Source organism: Canis aureus, chromosome 32 (assembly GCF_053574225.1).
Source record: "Canis aureus isolate CA01 chromosome 32, VMU_Caureus_v.1.0, whole genome shotgun sequence".
NCBI classification, from domain to species: Eukaryota; Metazoa; Chordata; class Mammalia; order Carnivora; family Canidae; genus Canis; species Canis aureus.
The window spans coordinates 14,870,133-14,887,440 of NC_135642.1; the positions used below are offsets into that span (position 1 = coordinate 14,870,133).

The following is a 17,308-nucleotide window of genomic DNA, read 5'->3' on the forward strand; positions in this document are numbered from 1 at the left end:
AGGATTGTGTAATGTTAACAGGATTTTCCTCTGGAAGATGGAACTTGGAGATTGGGATAAGGTTTTACTTGTCACTTTATACTTTCCTTTCTCCCTTCTCCCTTCTCCCTCCCTCCCCTTCCTTCCCTTCCTTCCTTCCCTCCTTCCCTCCCTCCCCTTCCTTCCTTCCCTCCCTCCCCTCCCTTCCTTCCTTCCTTCCTTCCTTCCTTCCTTCCTTCCTTCCTTCCTTCCTTCCTTCCTTCCTTCCTCCTTCCCTCCTTCCCTCCTTTCTTTGCCTTTACTTCATTCCACATTCAATGCAGTGCACTTAATATTCTTACAATGAAAACAGTTAACTTAAAAATGTATGGTGGGGTGCCGGGGTGGCTCTTGGATTCAGGTTAAGCATCTGCCTTTGATTTGGGTCATGATCCCAGAGTCCTGGGATCAATCCCCACATTGGAGTCCCTGCTTAATGGGGAATCTTCCCTCTGCCCCTCCCCCCTCCTGACCTCACTGGTCTCTCTCTCTCTCAAATAAAAAAATAAATAAAATCTTTTTTAAAAATGTATGGCAGGGATGCGTGGGTGGCTCAGCGGTTGAGTGTCTGCCTTTGGCTCAGGATGTGATCCCAGGATCCCAGGATCAAGTCCTATATGAGGTTCTCTGCGAAAAGCCTGCTTCTCCCTCTGCCTACGTCTCTGCCTCTGTGTCTCTCATGAGTAAATAAATAAAATCTTAAAAAAAATGTATGGTAAAGGTAGATGTTAATAGTGGTCAAACATTTTTAATAGTTTTATAGTTTTCTTTTTTTAAGATTTTATTTATTTATTCATGAGAGACAGAGAGAGAGACAGAGAGAGAGGTAGAGGCACAAGCAGAGGGAGAAGCAGGCTCCTTTTGGGGAGCCTGATGCGGAACTCAATCTGGGGACCCCAGGATCACAACCCGAGCCAAAGGCAATTGCTTAACCACTGAGCCACCCAGGTGCCCCTATAATAGTGTTTTTTTTTTTTAAATAAAGATAACTTGGCTCATGTTTTTTAAATTCTAAGTAAGTGAATAAATAGCAACTTCTTCCTGCCCTGTTGGTGGTTGGGAGTAGATGCTGAGTGCAGGCAGTTGGGAGGTTTCTGGTAGCCAGGGAAGAGAGGTCTAGAAATCCTTGAGCCTGGCCCTCTGTGGCACTGATAAAGGGGCAAAGAGAAAATACCACATGTAGGCACTCCACCTTACCTGGGCACCAGGGATTGAAGAGTAAGATGAACTCCCCAAGCTGGTAGGCTGTGACGGACCTCTGGAAAGAGTCAATGTGAACTTTCAAGAGATACCGACCCACAGCTGCCGTGGGAGGAGCGCACAGGCTCACCTCCAGGGAGCTGGCCCCGTTGGTCTCCAGCAAGGCAATCCACGGGCTGGGGCCATGGTGACCTGTCAGGCTGAACAGGGCTCGAGTCCCGTTGGACAGGTCTGGTAGGGGTCCTGGGAGGTAAGCAGAACTGAGGCTATCATCAGTAACCTCTCAACCCTCCAGAATCTACCTAAATACACACACACACACACACACACACACACACACAGACCCCTCGGAGGTCCTCACCAGTTTCAGCCATGAAGATGACATTGTCCAGGCCTGGCTGGAAGCCCCGGTTCCTGAAGTAGAGAGTGATGTTAAAGGCCTGGCCCCGGCGAACAAGGAGTCGTTCAGAGCTGATCTCCTCTGTGTGGTGCTGCACGTTGTTCCAGGCGCTCTGGAGGTCTGTGAGGGCCACCTCCAGCCCTGCAATAGGGCAGCCAGGGGCATATGAAAGGGCAGGATTATGGAGCCTGTCCGATCCTGCCTACCAGTTATTAATTGTACAAACTTGAGAAAGAAACGTGACCTCTCTGAGCCTCAGTTTCCAAGTCAGTAAAACATAATCCATAATACTAGCCTTACAGGGTTGGTATGAGGATTAAATGAGGCTCCATGCATGCAAGTGCCTCTTTCTTACTTCCTTCTTTCCTCCTTTCCTTGCTTCTGTGACCCTCTCTCCCAATCCTGTTTTATACCCTCCTAGTGGTGCATGGTTTTCTGCCTCTGTCCAACCTCTTCTGTAGTCCTGGCCAAGTTTGATTGCTCCCTTCAGCCTACCATGTCTCCAGATTCATTCCAGCATTCAGTTTTTGGACTCGAGTTAACAGTTTCACTTTCCCCCATACCAGCCTGCTAATCTGGTAGTTAGCTGCTAAGCTCTCAGCAATTTGCTGACTCTCTGACCACCACTAATGCCATGTTCTTAAGGCCCTGCAAGCTGGGATGCTGAGGATAGTCAAAGGAAGGCCCACTCCCAGGGGTGCCTGGGTGGCTCAGTCAGTTAAGCATCCAACTCTTGGTTTCCGCTCAGGTCATGATCTGAGATCAAGGGCCTCATAGAGCTCCACACTCAGTGGGGAGTCTGCTTGAGATTCCCTTCTTTCTCTCCCCCTCTGCCCCTCCCCCTCCTTAAATAAAAATAAATCTTAAAAGAAGAAGAAGAAGAAGAAGAAGAAGAAGAAGAAGAAGAAGAAGAAGAAGAAGAAGAAGAAGAAGAAGAGAGGCCCATTCCCAGCCTTCTGGAGCTTTTAATAAAACACAGATTGATCTCACTGTTCTCCAAGTGTGTCTCCCTGAGAAAGGCTCTATTTCTGACTTCTCCATGTTTGACCATGGCCTTACAGTAGTCCCAGAGCCACTGGACTCACAACATTTAAAGCACAATTGCTCACCCATCTTCTGAGTCTTTATCCATTCATGTGTGGACAAGTCCCTTTACCCCATTAAAATATCTCCGGTGTCCCCCTGTCCATTTCCACATTTACATAATTCTGAGCTCCTCGCTTCACACCTTGTGACCATAACAGCCTCCATCAGGCCTCCTGCTTCCTACACCACCTCTCCTAACACATCATCAGATTATCTTTCCTCAAGACAATTTGATCATTCCATCCTTTTGCTTTAAAAATTCTGATATATCCCACAGCCTATGATACAAAAGGTACACTCCTTAATCTGATATTTATGACCCTCCACACCTGGTCTTCACCTACTCTTGAATTCTCCCTGCATACCACTCCCAGCATGGGCCCTCTCCTATAGCCAATCTGTCCTCAAGCAAATGGTAGCCTTACTTTTCCATGTATTTTGATCCTGCTGTAACCCCAACTTAGAATGCCTTCTCATTCCATCTGTCCTAACCAAATATCTCACTGAATTCCACCTTGTCCTCCAAGGCCTGGTGAAGACCTATCTCTTTCATGAGGCCTGTTCCAGTTGACCCACTGCTTCTTCCCATCTCCCATTGACCTACAGTACTTAACTGCATCACTTACAGAGAAACTTAATAGCTTCATTGAGTTAATATCATGCTCATTTGTTCATTTTTATCAACAAACTTTTACTGAAAGCCTACTAATTTCAGGATCCGCTAGAGATGTTCAGATATTTTTGTAGTTTCTTTTTTTATTTACCTGCCTTCCACCATAAGATGTCTTCTACCAATGAAGATAGAGGCCTAGCTGTTTTGTCTCAGCTGTATGTAGATTATAAGAAATATAAACCAAAGCATTTGATAAAATCCAACACCCTCTCATAATAAAAACACAAGCAAACTGCCTCTAGGAAAATAAGTAAACTTGCTCAACCTGATAAAGAGTATCTATGAAAAATCCACAGCCAAAACCATACTTAAGAGTGAAAGACTAGATACTTCCCCTAAAATTAGGGACAAGATAAGGTAGTCTCCTCTCTCTCTCCATCTAGTCAACCCTGTACTTTAGGTTCTAGCTAATATACATTGGAAAGAAGTAGTACAATTATCTTTATTAACATGATTTTGAGTATAGCAAATTCTAACAAATCCACACATCAAACTAGAACTAGTTGACACATTCACCAAGGTTGTAGAATACAATATTAATATATGAAAATTAATTATATTTCTATACACTTATAATGAATGAAGTTGCACCCCTACCTCACACCATATACAATAATGAACTCAAAATTAATCAAGGTTTAAATGCAAGAGCTAAAACTATAAAACATTTAGGAGAAAGTATAGGGGTAAATCTTCGTGATCTTGAACTAGGGAATGATTTCTTAGATATGACAATAGAAGCACAAGCAATAAAAGAGAAAAACTATAAATTGGACTTCATCAAAATTAATAACTTTTTGTTTCAAGTACATCATCAATAAAGTGCAAAGAGAAAAAATACCTCAATTTATCTCAATTTAAGAAAAAGAAATAAAAATTAAAAAAAGAAAAAATAAAGTGAAAAGACAACCCATAGAAAGAGAGAAAATATTTGTAAATCATATATCTGATAAGGGACTTGTATCAAGAATATGTAAAGAATTTATCCAACCTAATGCCAAAAAAATAACCCAAATAAAAAATGGGCAACTGATCTGAAGAGACATCTCTCCAAAAAAAAAAAATATGCAAAAGGTCAATAAGCAAATGAAAAATGCTAAATATCATAAATCATTAGGGAGATGCAAATTAAATACCACTTCACACCCACTGGGATGGCTCTAATAATAAGAAAGAAAATAACAAGTGTTGGATGAGGATGTGGAGAAGTTGGAATCCCTATACATTGCTGGTGAGACTGTAAAATGGTGCAGCCACTTTGGAAAACAGTATGGCAGTTCCTCAAAATGTCAAAAATAGACATCTCTATGACCATATGACCCAGCAATTCCACTCCTAGGTATGTATCCAAGAAATTGAAAACATGTTCACACAAATCTGTACATGAATGTTGATAGTAGCATTATTCATAATAGCTAAAAGATGGAAACAACCCAATGACTATTAACTAATTACTGGATGAATAATGTGGTATATCCATAAAATTGGATATTATTCAGCCACAAAAAAGGAATGCTGAATATACTATAATATAGATGAAACTTGAAAACATTACACTAAGTGAAAGTAGCCAGACACAAAAGGTCACATATTATATGATTCACTTTGTATGAAATATACAGAATAGGTAGACCCATAGAGATAGATGTAGATTAGGGTTTGTCAGTGGCTAGGAGGAGGTGGGAATGAGGTGTGACTACTAATGGGTATGAGGTTTCTTATAAAAGAAATATAAGTGTAATGATTAGGACACTGTAGGTACTAAAACATTGTTGGGGAACCTGGGTGGCTCAGTTGATTAAGTGTCCAACTCTTGGTTTTGGCTAAGGTCATGATCTCAGGATTGTGAGATGGAGCCCTGCGTCTGGCTCCAAGCTCAGCATGGAGTCTGCTTGAGATTCTTTCTCCTTCTCCCTCCCCATCTTCCCCTCCCTCTGCTCTCTCTCTGTAAAATAACTAATTAAAATCTCAAAAAGAAAAAGATGTTTGTTAATTTGAACAGAAATCTCTATCTTTTGCAGAATCATTCTGCACTTATTTCAAATTCAACCAACACCTCACTGAAAGCCTATCTACTATGTGCTGGGTACCATCCTAGGCACTTTATCTTATTGAACCCTCACCACAATGGGAAGTACATTTACTATTGGGTATATTTGTTCTTGATGTGAGGGATGAAATGTCATGTCATTTACACTTGAAGATGAGGAAACAAGGTTCAGGCAGATTAAATGTTTTATCTAAGCTTGAACCTAGGATTACTGGCACAAGTTCTGTGCTGTTTCCATTATGTAATGCTTGCTGCCCATTGCTGGTCTTCACTCATGTTCAGAAAGGACATCCAGCCCACTGTCATCTGGGCTTTCCTCTAGTAGTAGAAAAAAAAAAAGCTCACTCCTTTTGGAGACCAGTTGACTAGACAGAGATCACTAACTGGCTCCAATTCATGTTATCATGTGACCCATAATACTCAACAGGTATGGCAACATTTGCCTGCCAGCAAGCACTGGAACCAGATCTCATCCTCTGGATACATCATAGGTCAAGTTAACCTCTGCCTATAATTCTGGGATTATTCTTCATCCCAGACAGATGTTCAAATAGGAAGTACATTTACTATTGAGTATATTTGTTCTTGATGTGAGGGGACAAGGGGGTGAAATGATCAGGGAAATAGAAAGGAAATTGTAGGAAGAATTTTTAAAGTAATTGATTTCAGTATCTATCCTAGAGAGACACTCCCACTTGAGTACAGAGGCATACATAAGAATGTGCCCTGCAACACTGCTTATATAACTGGAAAATGGAAACCTAAATGCCTATCAAAATGGGACTGGATAGGGGTGTCTGAGTGGCTCAGTCTGTTGAGCATTCAGCTCCTCCTTTTGGCTCAGGTCTTGATCTCAGGCTCATGGGATCTAGCCCTGCAGCTGGCTCTGCACTCAGTGCGGAATCTTCTTCCTCACTTCCTCTGACCTTCCCCCTGATCTCTCTCTCATAAATAAATAAATATTTTTTAAAAAGTGGTACTGGACAAATTACTTACACCCATACTATGGAATACTTTGCAAAGTGGAAAATTTTGAGGTAGATTTATAGGTACTGATTGGCATGGGTAGAGCTCCAACACAAACTGTTAAGTGAGAAAAAAAAATCAAGTTGTAGAAAAAGATGTACAGTGTGATGATACTATGATATACCAAAAACAAGCTAGTCTTATACTGATGATATATATATAGATAAATATAAATATGTAGACAAAAGACTAGTAACAATAGTTTCTCTTAAATATGACCACAGTGGTTTCTCAAGATGAGGCTGGCATTGGGGTGGCAGTCAGGGACTGTAGCCTTATCTGTAATTATTGTTTTATTTACTCCAATTATGTATTCATGTATTTCTTGTGTATGTAAAACTTATAAAAATTTAAACACAAATAATAGTAAATGAAGATGAGGCTGTTAAATTTATAGAGCTTTGAGTTCATTCTTATAAATGGTTTCAAGTAACCATTTACTCTTCATAGTTGGCTCTCTAGGGAGGGAGCTGATATAGAGAGATCAATGGTGGGAAGATTAGCTAAAATGAGGAACAGACCCTCTGAAGTGGGGGTAAAAGAGAAGATATGAAGATGCAGAGGATTTTGGAGCTGAAAGGCAACTTCAAGTTTGTCTTGTCCAACCCCCTTCATGTTTCGGGCATGGGGGCTGGGAACTAAAGAAGTGACTTGCTAAATGTCAAAGAGTCAGTAAGTGGCAGAGGACAGGATCCCTGACCCACTAATCCCTGGCCCTGGCCCTGCCCCATCCCACTGGGTTCTAGAAGTAGGCATGCTGGTCCACAGCCGTTTGGCTATGTTTATCAGTCAGTTTCCACCTTGCCTCCTGGGTCTCAGGCTACCACTAGATTCTGAGGTTTCTGGGTTTCTACTCTTTCTGCCTCAGTTCTTTATTTACTCCTTTCTTCCTCTGAATCCATTCTCCTCTTGACTTCCTCCAGTCTCTATGTCTTCCTTCTCCCTCCGCTCTAGCAACGCTGTGGGCCTCTCCTACCTTGCTCCATGGTGGCTGCCCCTGGTTTCTGGACTGCTCCCACAGAACAGCGTGATGGTGTGGAGCTTCAGGAAACTGATCCCGGATTGTGTTTTCCCCCTTCCATCCTCAAGACTCCAGGAGACACAGAAGGCAGGGTGGCTGCTGCACTGCCACCTGCTTACTGGGCAGATCACAACTGGTTTTCTCACTTGCCTTCAGGTTTTTCTTGGCAGTGTTGCTTGTCTGGGATGAAACGTGGAGGCCAATGAACTCTCAAAGCCTTATGCCATGTGAGCTTTTGATAGCTCTTGGGCAATGCAGCATTCCATGGCAGGTGCTGTACTATAGTCGGGGAGCCAAGTGGAAGAACTGAACGGATGGGACCTCCCAGAGGTGTAGAGGGGGCTTTGCCCCTGCAGGAAAGAATACCGGGGTCCCAGGATTACAGCTCGCAACTGGGAGAGCCTGGGAGAGTACTCAAGCTTAGAACTCTGCTTGGCTTTTTTCCTGAAAAGTCACATTCTAGACACCAAATGCAAATAGAACCCACTCTAAAACCCACTCTGGATCACCGTTGGTATGATTTTTTGGTATTCCTTTTTTGGAAGAGCTGGTGTGTTGAGTGAGACCTGCCAGGTGAAGGCAAAACTCAAATAAGAGGAGTAGAGGAAGAAAACTTGGGAAAATTCATGGAGGAGTTTTGGAAATAGGGTGAGGAGAGGGTGGGAATGCCAGTGAGTGACCTTGATTCTATTAAGAACAACACACATCCTGGGAGTGAGTGTGCAGGGAGGAAAGCACAGATGGGAAAAGACAGATGGAAGGAGGGGAAAGGGCTCTTTACAGGGAGTGGGCTGGATACTCTAAAGCCCTCCCTCCTCCACCCCACCACCACATTGCCTTCCTCTCCTGTGGGACCCCTCTCCTTGCATTCTCCTGCTTTCTGCGTCCTTTAACCTTCCTCCTCAGGAACCTCACTCACCACCATCAACTGTCTCTCCTGTATTTTCGACTCTCCCTGTCCACATTCTGCTCTTATAGTGTGTGTATCCATGCACATATATAATTCATGCCTCACACACTCACCCACCTTCAATCCAGAATGGAAGGCCTCCTCTCTCCCATTTCTCCTGCATTTCTGGTCTTGGTGAGTGAATATGGTGCCCACTCAGTCACTTTGGGAAAAACCTGGGTGCCACCTTGAATTTCTCTGTCTTCCTGACCCCTTTTGGCCCATCAGTAACTGAGCCCTGCCAGTCCAGTTCCTGATATCTCCTAAAATTAGCCCGTCTTCCCTATGCCCTTGGCTCTGCCTTCATTGAAGCACCCGCCCTTGCCTGGATAACTCCCAATCAGTCTCCCACCCATCTTTTTTTCCAAATGAGCCATCAACATGATTTTTCTGAAGTGCCAATTCAGTCAAGTTACTCCTGGCTTGAAATCCAGCAGTGGGTTGGGACACACGGATGGCTCAGTCGGTTGAGCTTCTGACTCTTGGTTTCCACTCAGGTCGTAATCTCAGGGTCATGGGATAGAACCCTGTGTGGGGCTCCACACTGGGCATGGAACCTGCTTGAGGTTCTCACTCCCTCTCCTTTAGGGGTGCCTGGGTGGCTTGGTTGGCTAAATATCTGACTCTTGATTTCCGCTCAGATAATGACCTCAGGGTTGTGGGATTGAGCCGTTGCGTGGGGCTCTGCGCTCAGTGAAGAGTCTGCTTGAGATTCTCTCTCTTCCTTTCCCTCTGACCCTCTATCTCTCCTCCCCTCACTTTCTCTCCCTCTCTGTCTCACATAAATAAATCTTTTTTAAAAAATCCAGTCAAGTCCAAACTTCTCAGTATCATCTCCAAAGCCCTTCAGGATCAGAGTCCACTCAGACCAAACCCCTGCTATTCTCAGATGCAGAACTGCTCTCCTGCACCTGTGTTCTTGCACCTGTCAGTCTCTTTCTGAAATGTCCTTCTCTCAGTTGTCTACTTTCTGAGATCCAGGCTCAAGCACTGCCACTCCAGGAAGTCTTCCTAACACCCTCTCTCCACCACAACAGGCATTTAGGGGCAATCCCTCTTCATTCCCTACTAGCCAACTCATACTCAACATTATAAATACTTAACCTACTTTCCCCCAGCCCCCTGGATGGCTTATGTCTGTCTTATTATTATATCCCCAGGGCTTACTAATGATAATGTCTAATAGTAAAACTACTTGTGGGACTAGCGACATCTTTTCAGTTCCAGACACTGCCTCACATCCTTTATGTGTATTATCTCACTTAATCTTCTTGCCATTCCCATGAGTTAGGTACTATTATTGTTTCTCTATTACAGGTGAGGAAATTGAGGCTTAAAGACATTAAATAGTTTTCCCAAGATCACTAAGAACTACCGGAGCCAGATTTTGAATGCAGTCAGACTCTAGAGTCCTGTGTAAGTGTTTAATGCACTATCTGAAGGATGGGCAGTTTTCCAGTTCATATCTGCTGGCCAGTGCAGTGAATGAATTCAAAGATGACCCATGCATGAACAAGTAGATAAATACCTGAACCTATTGCCACATTAGTGGAAATGGGTTAGTATGGGGGAGGAGGAGGAGGAGCCCTAGGCAGGAGAGCTTAATTGTGAGGAGAGACAGGATGGTGAGTGCAGTGAGGGCAGATAGGTCTGGAGAGGTGGGGTAGCCAAATAGGAAGGTTTCCAGTGGCCATGAGACAACAACAGCCTATTTCACAGTGCTGGGCTAATGAGCCGACTTACAGGTTCAGCTTTTCATTTGATTCCTACAAACATTAGTCAGAGAGTATGTGGAGGTGCGTGTGCTGCAGGAGAGAGGCAGCACTGATCATAGCAGCTTGTACTTTGGTCTAGGATAAGGGAAGGAGAAGAAAGCCAGGGTAGCTGAGCAGAGTTGATAAGCACCTTCCTGTCTGGAGGGAAGCAGGGCTGTGATCTGCAAGGGAAGGGCACAGAACAGACTCAAACACCCAGGAAGGGAAGTGAGGGCTCACCTGCCACCTTCCTGGGCCGGCTATCCCAAGATGGGATACCTCCAGATATTTCTAAGACTCAGAGAGACTAGGATGATAATTCTGGCCTTACCATGAATTCCCAGTATGCCCTTAGGCACATTCCAGTTTCCTTATCTGTAGACTCAAGGTTCATGGCTCCATGGGTGCCCAGGTCTAAGGGGAGGGAAGGGGTTCCCCACAGACAATAGCAAAAGGAAACCTGAATTGACAGATCCAGGTACGTTCCTCTGCTTCCTCCCTTTTGCTATGACCAGGAATGGAGACAGTCACCCAGCAGAAGTGATTAAATTGATCAGAAGACCTCTGCACATGGATGTATTTCATGAATGACAAAACTCTTTGGGATGCACTCACTCATTTGATCCTCACAGCAACCCTTTGAGGGCTCTGCTACTGTTGTTGGCATTGTCTTGCATCGGAGGGACCCAGGACTTGGCCCAGAGTTTTATTATTTTTTAAAAAAGATTTTCATTTATTTATTGGAGGGAGAGAAAAAGAGAGAGAATGAGAGAGCACAAGCAGGACGAGTGGTAGGCAGAGGGAGAGGGAGAAGCAGACTACTTGCTGAGCAGGGAGCCCAATGTGGGGCTCGATGTGGGGCTCGATCGTGGGACCTTGGGATCATGACCTGAGCCTAAGGCAGACACTTAACTGCCTGAGCCACCCAGGTGCCTCAAGAGCTCTTTGAAAAAAAAAAAAAAAAGCTCTTTGCTTTATATCACACATTGATGCTGAACAGCATGGACCCCAAAGCTACCAGCCAAAAAGACATGAGTGCCATCATCTCCAGAACACCATGGGGGGTTGCTGAGGAAGACCTGCAATTAGGAGACTTGGGGGCTGGCCTGCTTTGTGTCCCTTTCTCCACATCTCAGACATTTCTTTCAGAGTTTATTTGTGGTCATCACTGCCTGAGAGGCCAGCACACAGGGTTTGTGAGACAAGGGGAGGGTGAGGACAGTGAAGTGGGGTCAGTCAGGATGTAATCTGAAGGTGATCTGCAGCAGGGGGCATGAACCTCTGTGCCCTGGACCCTGAGGGGCTTTGGAATTGGAAGGGACTTTGAGATGGTCTAGCGTGTCCAACTGAAGTAGGGAAATGGAGCCAGACAGGCTTGCTCACACACACACACAAAAAGAAAACACTACAGAGTAAAATTTTTAAAGCCAATTTTTGGGTGAGGAGACTGGAAATTATTTGAAAAGTTGATTGGGAAGGTAGAAGTGGCTAATCCCCCTGTCGAAGGCCCTTGAAGGCTCAAGAGGAAGCCTGTCCACTGTTCCTCTTCCAGGGACACAAGTGACATAGCCAGGAGTTTTACACTCTCAGACCAACCTGATAGGGGGGCCAATGACTAAACAAAGGGGCATGAGGCACTTGGCAGGTGGAGCAAGTTTTCAGATTTCCATAGGAGCCAGCCCCAGTCTCCCGCAGGTGGGTGGGAGCCACCTGGAACACAGCAGTGACAGAGCCCCACAGAAATGCCCTTGGCACTCAGTGGGGACAGGCGCAGCTGGCACACAGGGTGGAGCTTGCAAAAGCAAAAAAAAAAAAAAAAAAAAAACAGAGAGGAAGAAGGGAAAAGAGGGTGGTGAGAGGTGCCACGTGAACCTGCAGAACCAATGAGGGGCAGCAAGGCTGAAGGGCCCATGCCTGAAAACCAGCAGGGTGATGCTCTCTTTCTCTGCGTTTCTGGAGTTGCAAAATTTTCCACGATGGAAATATGCCAATTTATTATGATAACTGTGTTTTCAGGGTTTTTTTTTTTTTACTGAGAGATAATTGGTATATGATATTTTGTAAGTTTAAGGTATACAACATGTTGATCTGTTACATTTATAAATGGTAAGATGATCGCTACTGTACTAATTTTTCTTTTGTTTCTTTCATTTTTTCTATTCTTTCCAAATTATCTAAAGTGAGTACAAATGGTAGTGTTGCTAACACCTCCATCACATGGCATAGTTATTCCTCCTTTGTGGTAAGAACATTTAAGATCTGTTCTCTTGGTAAGTTTGCAGTCTATAATACACTATTGTTAACTATAATCACGATGCCATTAGATCTCCAGAATTTATTTGTCTACCAACTGGAAGTTTATATTCTTTAACTAACATCTCCCCATTCCCCAGCCCCTGGTAACCACCAATTTACTCTCTGTTTCTAGGAGTTCAGCTTTTTTATACTCCACATATAAGTGATATTATATTTGTTGTTCCCTGTCTGACTTATCCCTCACTTGGCATAATGTCCTCGAAGTCCATCCATATTGTAGTAAACGGAAGGATTTCCTTTCTTTTTTTGTGTGACTAAATAATATTTGTGTGTGTGCATGTGCCAACCTGATAGGGATAATAATAATAATAACAATAACAATAAATAACAAATAATATTTGTGTGTGTGTTGTGCGCACACGCATGTGACATCTTTGTCAATTCATCCACTGACAGACACTGGGGTTGTTTCCATACCTTGGCTATTGTCAATAATGCTGCAATAAACATGGGAGTGAAGATATATCAATATAGTAATATTATTTCCTTCAGATAAATACCAGACATGAGATTGCTGGATCCTAGGGTAGTTCTATATTTAACTTTTGAAGAACCTCCTTACTTTTTCTATAGTGGCTGCACCAGTTTGCATTCCCACCAACAGTGCATAAAGGTTTCTTTTTCTCCACATCCTCACTAGCACTTGTTATCTCTTATCTTTTAAGGATAACCATGTAATGATAACTTTTAAAAGCACAATGAATGGTGAGGGAAAGAACAGGAGAGTAATGGCAAACTGTTAGCAGAGATTTCTTCTGAGATGGGGAGCTACTGGTAATTTTTCTTTTGTTTCTTTTCATTTTTTCTTTTCTTTCCAAATTATCTAAAGTGAGTACAAATGGTTCTGAGTGAGCCCTGCCCAGCCATTCCCACGCTCTCAGGCAGCAGCAGAGAAGTCCTGCTAGATAGCTCTGGCCAGTCCTCCTGGAGGCACATTCACTGTCCTCCCAGGCCACCCTCCCCTGACCCCTCTCCTGCCTCTGCCTGCAGGCTCGCTAAAACTATTTAAATGGAGAGACCTGGGATCCTTGATTCCAGAGAAGCTGATTCAGAGGGGATCATATTGGGCTTATTATGTGGTTGGGACCTTAAAGCATGAGAGAGAAGATAGGAAGAATGGGGATGGGGTTGGGGAGGGGGTGTTCAGCCAATACAGCTGGCAGCCAGGCCAGAGGACCAGCCAATAGCAATAAGTAGCTTGTTAGCGCAGAAGAGAGAACACAGGTGTTGAATAAAGACATTTTTATTGTCTCTTCCCAAGATGCACACTGATTCTAATAGAGCTTCATTCGCCTCCAGGCAGGCTGGGAAGAGGACAGAGAAAACAAAGATAACATTACACCTTCAATGCAGAACATTGAAGAGCAGAACAGACCAAGGTGGGTCTGTGAGGGGGCTGGAAGGGCATCAGGAGTGGGGTGAGGGGAGGGGCTGGGGGATGAAGAGGAGAGCATTAGGAGGGGTGTGGGGCTCAGGGAGGGGCTGGGGTGTTGGGAGGGCATAGAGGTGAGGAGGGATTCAAGAAGCCCTGGAGGCAGCAACAAAGATGTCCTTGTAGCCCTTGATCTCCTTGATCTCATTGCTGCTGATGAGGACCTGCAGCTGGCGGGGTCCAGTTTTGATGGGGTAGAGGTCCAGTTGAATTTGGATGGTATGTCCAGCCACCAGAGTCCCAATGCTGAAAGTCAAAAAGAGCCTGTTAGAGCCTTAAGCAACTACTGGAGTGGATGATCTGGTTTCACCTCTTGGTGGGTAAGCACCTCCCACCCTTCAATACCACCAAGCTCAACCTTCCCCAAGGAGGGTGGGAAAGTGGTGGCAAGTAGGCACCATCCAGGAGACCATCCTAGGACCCCACAAGATGTCCCTTGTCAGAGACCAGCATAGTACTTACTTATTGTATATCTGCCCATCGATGAGGCCACTTCCCTCCAGCACCATCATGCAGTTACTCAGAGCCACTGTTAGGGTATTGGTGAGGGTGATGTGGACTCTCAATGCCTTACCCACCTCAGCCCTTTTAGACACCTGTGTGGAGAAAAGGTGGGTATATTGTGGGCAACTGGCCTCATTTCTGTGCTCCAGTTCAGTCATCTCACTCCATCATCCCTCTGTTGATCACCAGGCATGGTCAACACTTAGTGCTAAAATGCTGCAGGGAGAGAAGAACATGAGCTAAGAGTACTCAAGGTTAACATGTATCCTGCCCTGTCTTAGAAGGTCACAATGCTTCAGGAAGCCTCCACCAGCTGGGAATTGACACCAAGTTGAAATCTATTTCTCTCTCCACCATCTAGTTCAGGATGGCAATTAGATCTCAACTTAAGTGCCACCTCTACTCTGTTAATCATGGCTAATAGAAATGGTGTGTTGAAAAGGATCCCGAGGCCAAATTGAGAGTCAGAGAGTTACGATTGATTAGTAGTGTCTGACACAGGCGTGGGGTAAGAAGTGGTGTCATTTGTGCCAGCTATATGCTATCAGCGATATTGTTCTAAGGCCAAGCGATATTGTTCACATGATATGGCAGAGCCAGGACCTGACCCAGATGTCCCAGGCCCCCGTCAGGATCTTTCTTTCCCCCACATTGCTCTGACAGTAGAAACATTCTGAGTTTTTCCAGGTGTGTTCTGTGCATCCCATGTGAGGTCTGTGTCATAGGGCAGCATGGCCATGGCCTGTGAGTGGGAAACAAGGATTCTAGCCTACACACTTCTAGAGCTGATGACTAGCTCAGTGCCAGCCAAGTGATGGAATTTGATAAACAAATGTTGAACTAAAATGAGTTCTGATTTGCTTTGACGTGGATGGAACTGGAGGGTATTATGCTGAGTAAAGTAAGTCAATTGGAGAAAGACAATCATTATATGGTTTCACTCATATGGAGACTATAAAAAATAGTGAAAGGGATTATAGGGGAAAGGAGAGAAAATGAGTGGGAAAAATTAGAGAGGGTGACAAAACATGAGAAACTCCTAACTCTGGGAAATGAACAAGGGGTAGTGGAAGGGGAGGTGGGTGGAGGGATGGAGTGACTGGGTGACGGGCACTGAGGGGGGCACTTGACAGGATGAGTACTGGGTGTTATATGTTGGCAAATCGAACTCCAATAAATATATATATATATATATATAAAAAAATAAAATGAGTTCTGACCATCCAGATCATACTTGGGGCATGTTCTGTCTCAAAAAGAAAAATCAAGGAAAAATAAGAATACATACTGACTTCTCTAAAATTCAAATGAAAGAAACAAATCTCTTACTCTAATGAGGGCATCAAAATAAAACAGGTAAAAATGTCTTTGGAATCCCTCATAGTCACACAAATCATCCCCAAGTCCTTTACCAATGGGGACCAATGAATAGTCTACTTGGCATCTGATATGTCTACACCAGATCTTGTTGGTAACCAGGGCTCTGGGTAATAGTCAGGGTCCTCACCTCAGCACCAGCATGGCCAGGTGAAAACTGTCAGGTGGCCAGGCGGCTTATGCTGTGGAGCCACTCAATTCTTGTTCTGGGTGAAGGTGGAGTATGCTAACAGATCCAGCAGGTGCAAAGCCAGGTTGGGATTAGGAAGAAGGCAAGTCCTTCAGAATGGGTTGGGGGGGCAGGTGGGGAAAGGAGGCTTCGAGGGAAGAAAAACCCTGGTAACAGGAGATGGAGAATAATTCTGCCCTCCATTTTTAATAAAGATTCATTCATTCATTCATTCATTCGTTCATCCATGAGAGACACACAGAGAGAGACAGAGACACAGGCAGAGGGAGAAGCAGGCTCCCCATGGGAACCCAATGCGGGATTCCATTCTGGGACTCTGAGATCACTCCCTGAGCCAAAGGCAGACGCTCAACCACTGAGCCACCCAGGTGTCCCTTTTACCCTCCATTGACCTTTCTTCCACCTGTGTTCCTTCCTCACGTAATGACCTTGCCAGCCACACACTCTTGGAACTCAAAGAGACTCACCTTTCATTTGTTCTCCCTCTTCCCTGTCACCCCTGTATTATCTGCAGGTCCCTTTGGAATTTGACTTGTGCTTTTTCTCAAATTCATTCCTCTAATCCATCTCCCAGCCACGCCTCTCCTCTCTGTCTCTGCAAAGCCTTTCCAATACTTAATATGTCTTTATCTCCATCTCATGTCTCTGTACAGCGTCTTCCTATGCATTCTCCACAAAATGTCACCTTCTCTGGGGAGCCTTCCACTCTGTTCTGCACTTTGCACTGAGCATGAGGTAGCATTGTACTGTGCTTTAATCATCTATTTAGTGTCTGAGGCAGGGACTATGTCCTGTTTACCACTGTAGCCCAAGGCCCTGGGTTGAGTGAGTTAGAGGACTCCTGGGCTCCATCTCCGTCCAGACACCTTACCTCAATAGATAAGTGGGGAGGCTCCAGAGAGATATCTTTTAGGACCAGCATGGACCTCCCCGTATCTTCCACCTTGGCAATGCCAGACACGCGGATCAGCTTCTCATCTGTCAGCTTGTTTCTATAATTTTCGTAGGGTAGCAAGAGCGGCCACTGTATCTCTAAGCACAGACAAAAGACACCTTGAGTCTGGAAGGAAAGAGAGAGGGGCAGGGAGAGAGAGAATATGTGTATATGTGAGAGAGAGTATGCGTGTGAGTCTATATGTGTGTGCAAGTATATTTGTGTGACAGAGAGGGGGAGAGATGCAGTGTACTTACCCTATACCCACTGCCCCCAGGGGTCACTGCTATGTTTCCCCTAGTGGGATGGTATCAGAGGCACAGCACATGGCATGCAATCTCCTGCCAACAGCAGCTTCACTGTCTGGTGTGTGTGTGT

At 44.6% G+C, this 17,308-nt stretch overlaps 2 protein-coding genes across 4 annotated transcripts in view; both read right to left on the reverse strand.

Moving 5' to 3' along the window:
• Positions 1–7,665, reverse strand: part of TGM5 (transglutaminase 5) — a 31,161-nt gene extending 23,496 nt beyond the window's left edge. Inside the window, exons 1-3 of one of the 2 annotated variants that reach the window (XM_077880822.1) lie at positions 7,430–7,661; positions 1,580–1,759; positions 1,216–1,461 (exon numbers count right to left, since the gene is read on the reverse strand). In XM_077880822.1, the coding sequence (XP_077736948.1) occupies positions 1,216–1,461; positions 1,580–1,759; positions 7,430–7,439 (436 nt within the window). In that variant the 5' untranslated portion in view covers positions 7,440–7,661. Of the gene's footprint in view, positions 1–1,215; positions 1,462–1,579; positions 1,760–7,429 lie in introns of both variants that reach the window. The other variant, XM_077880823.1, reaches the window with a different exon arrangement.
• Positions 7,666–13,781: 6,116 nt separating this feature from the next.
• TGM7 (transglutaminase 7) overlaps positions 13,782–17,308 on the reverse strand; it is a 28,035-nt gene continuing 24,508 nt past the window's right edge. For both annotated transcript variants that reach the window (XM_077880825.1, XM_077880824.1), the window contains 3 exons: positions 16,868–17,028; positions 14,388–14,521; positions 13,782–14,171 (listed from right to left, as the gene is read on the reverse strand). In XM_077880825.1, the coding sequence (XP_077736951.1) occupies positions 14,012–14,171; positions 14,388–14,521; positions 16,868–17,028 (455 nt within the window). In that variant the 3' untranslated portion in view covers positions 13,782–14,011. The remainder of the gene's footprint in view (positions 14,172–14,387; positions 14,522–16,867; positions 17,029–17,308) is intronic.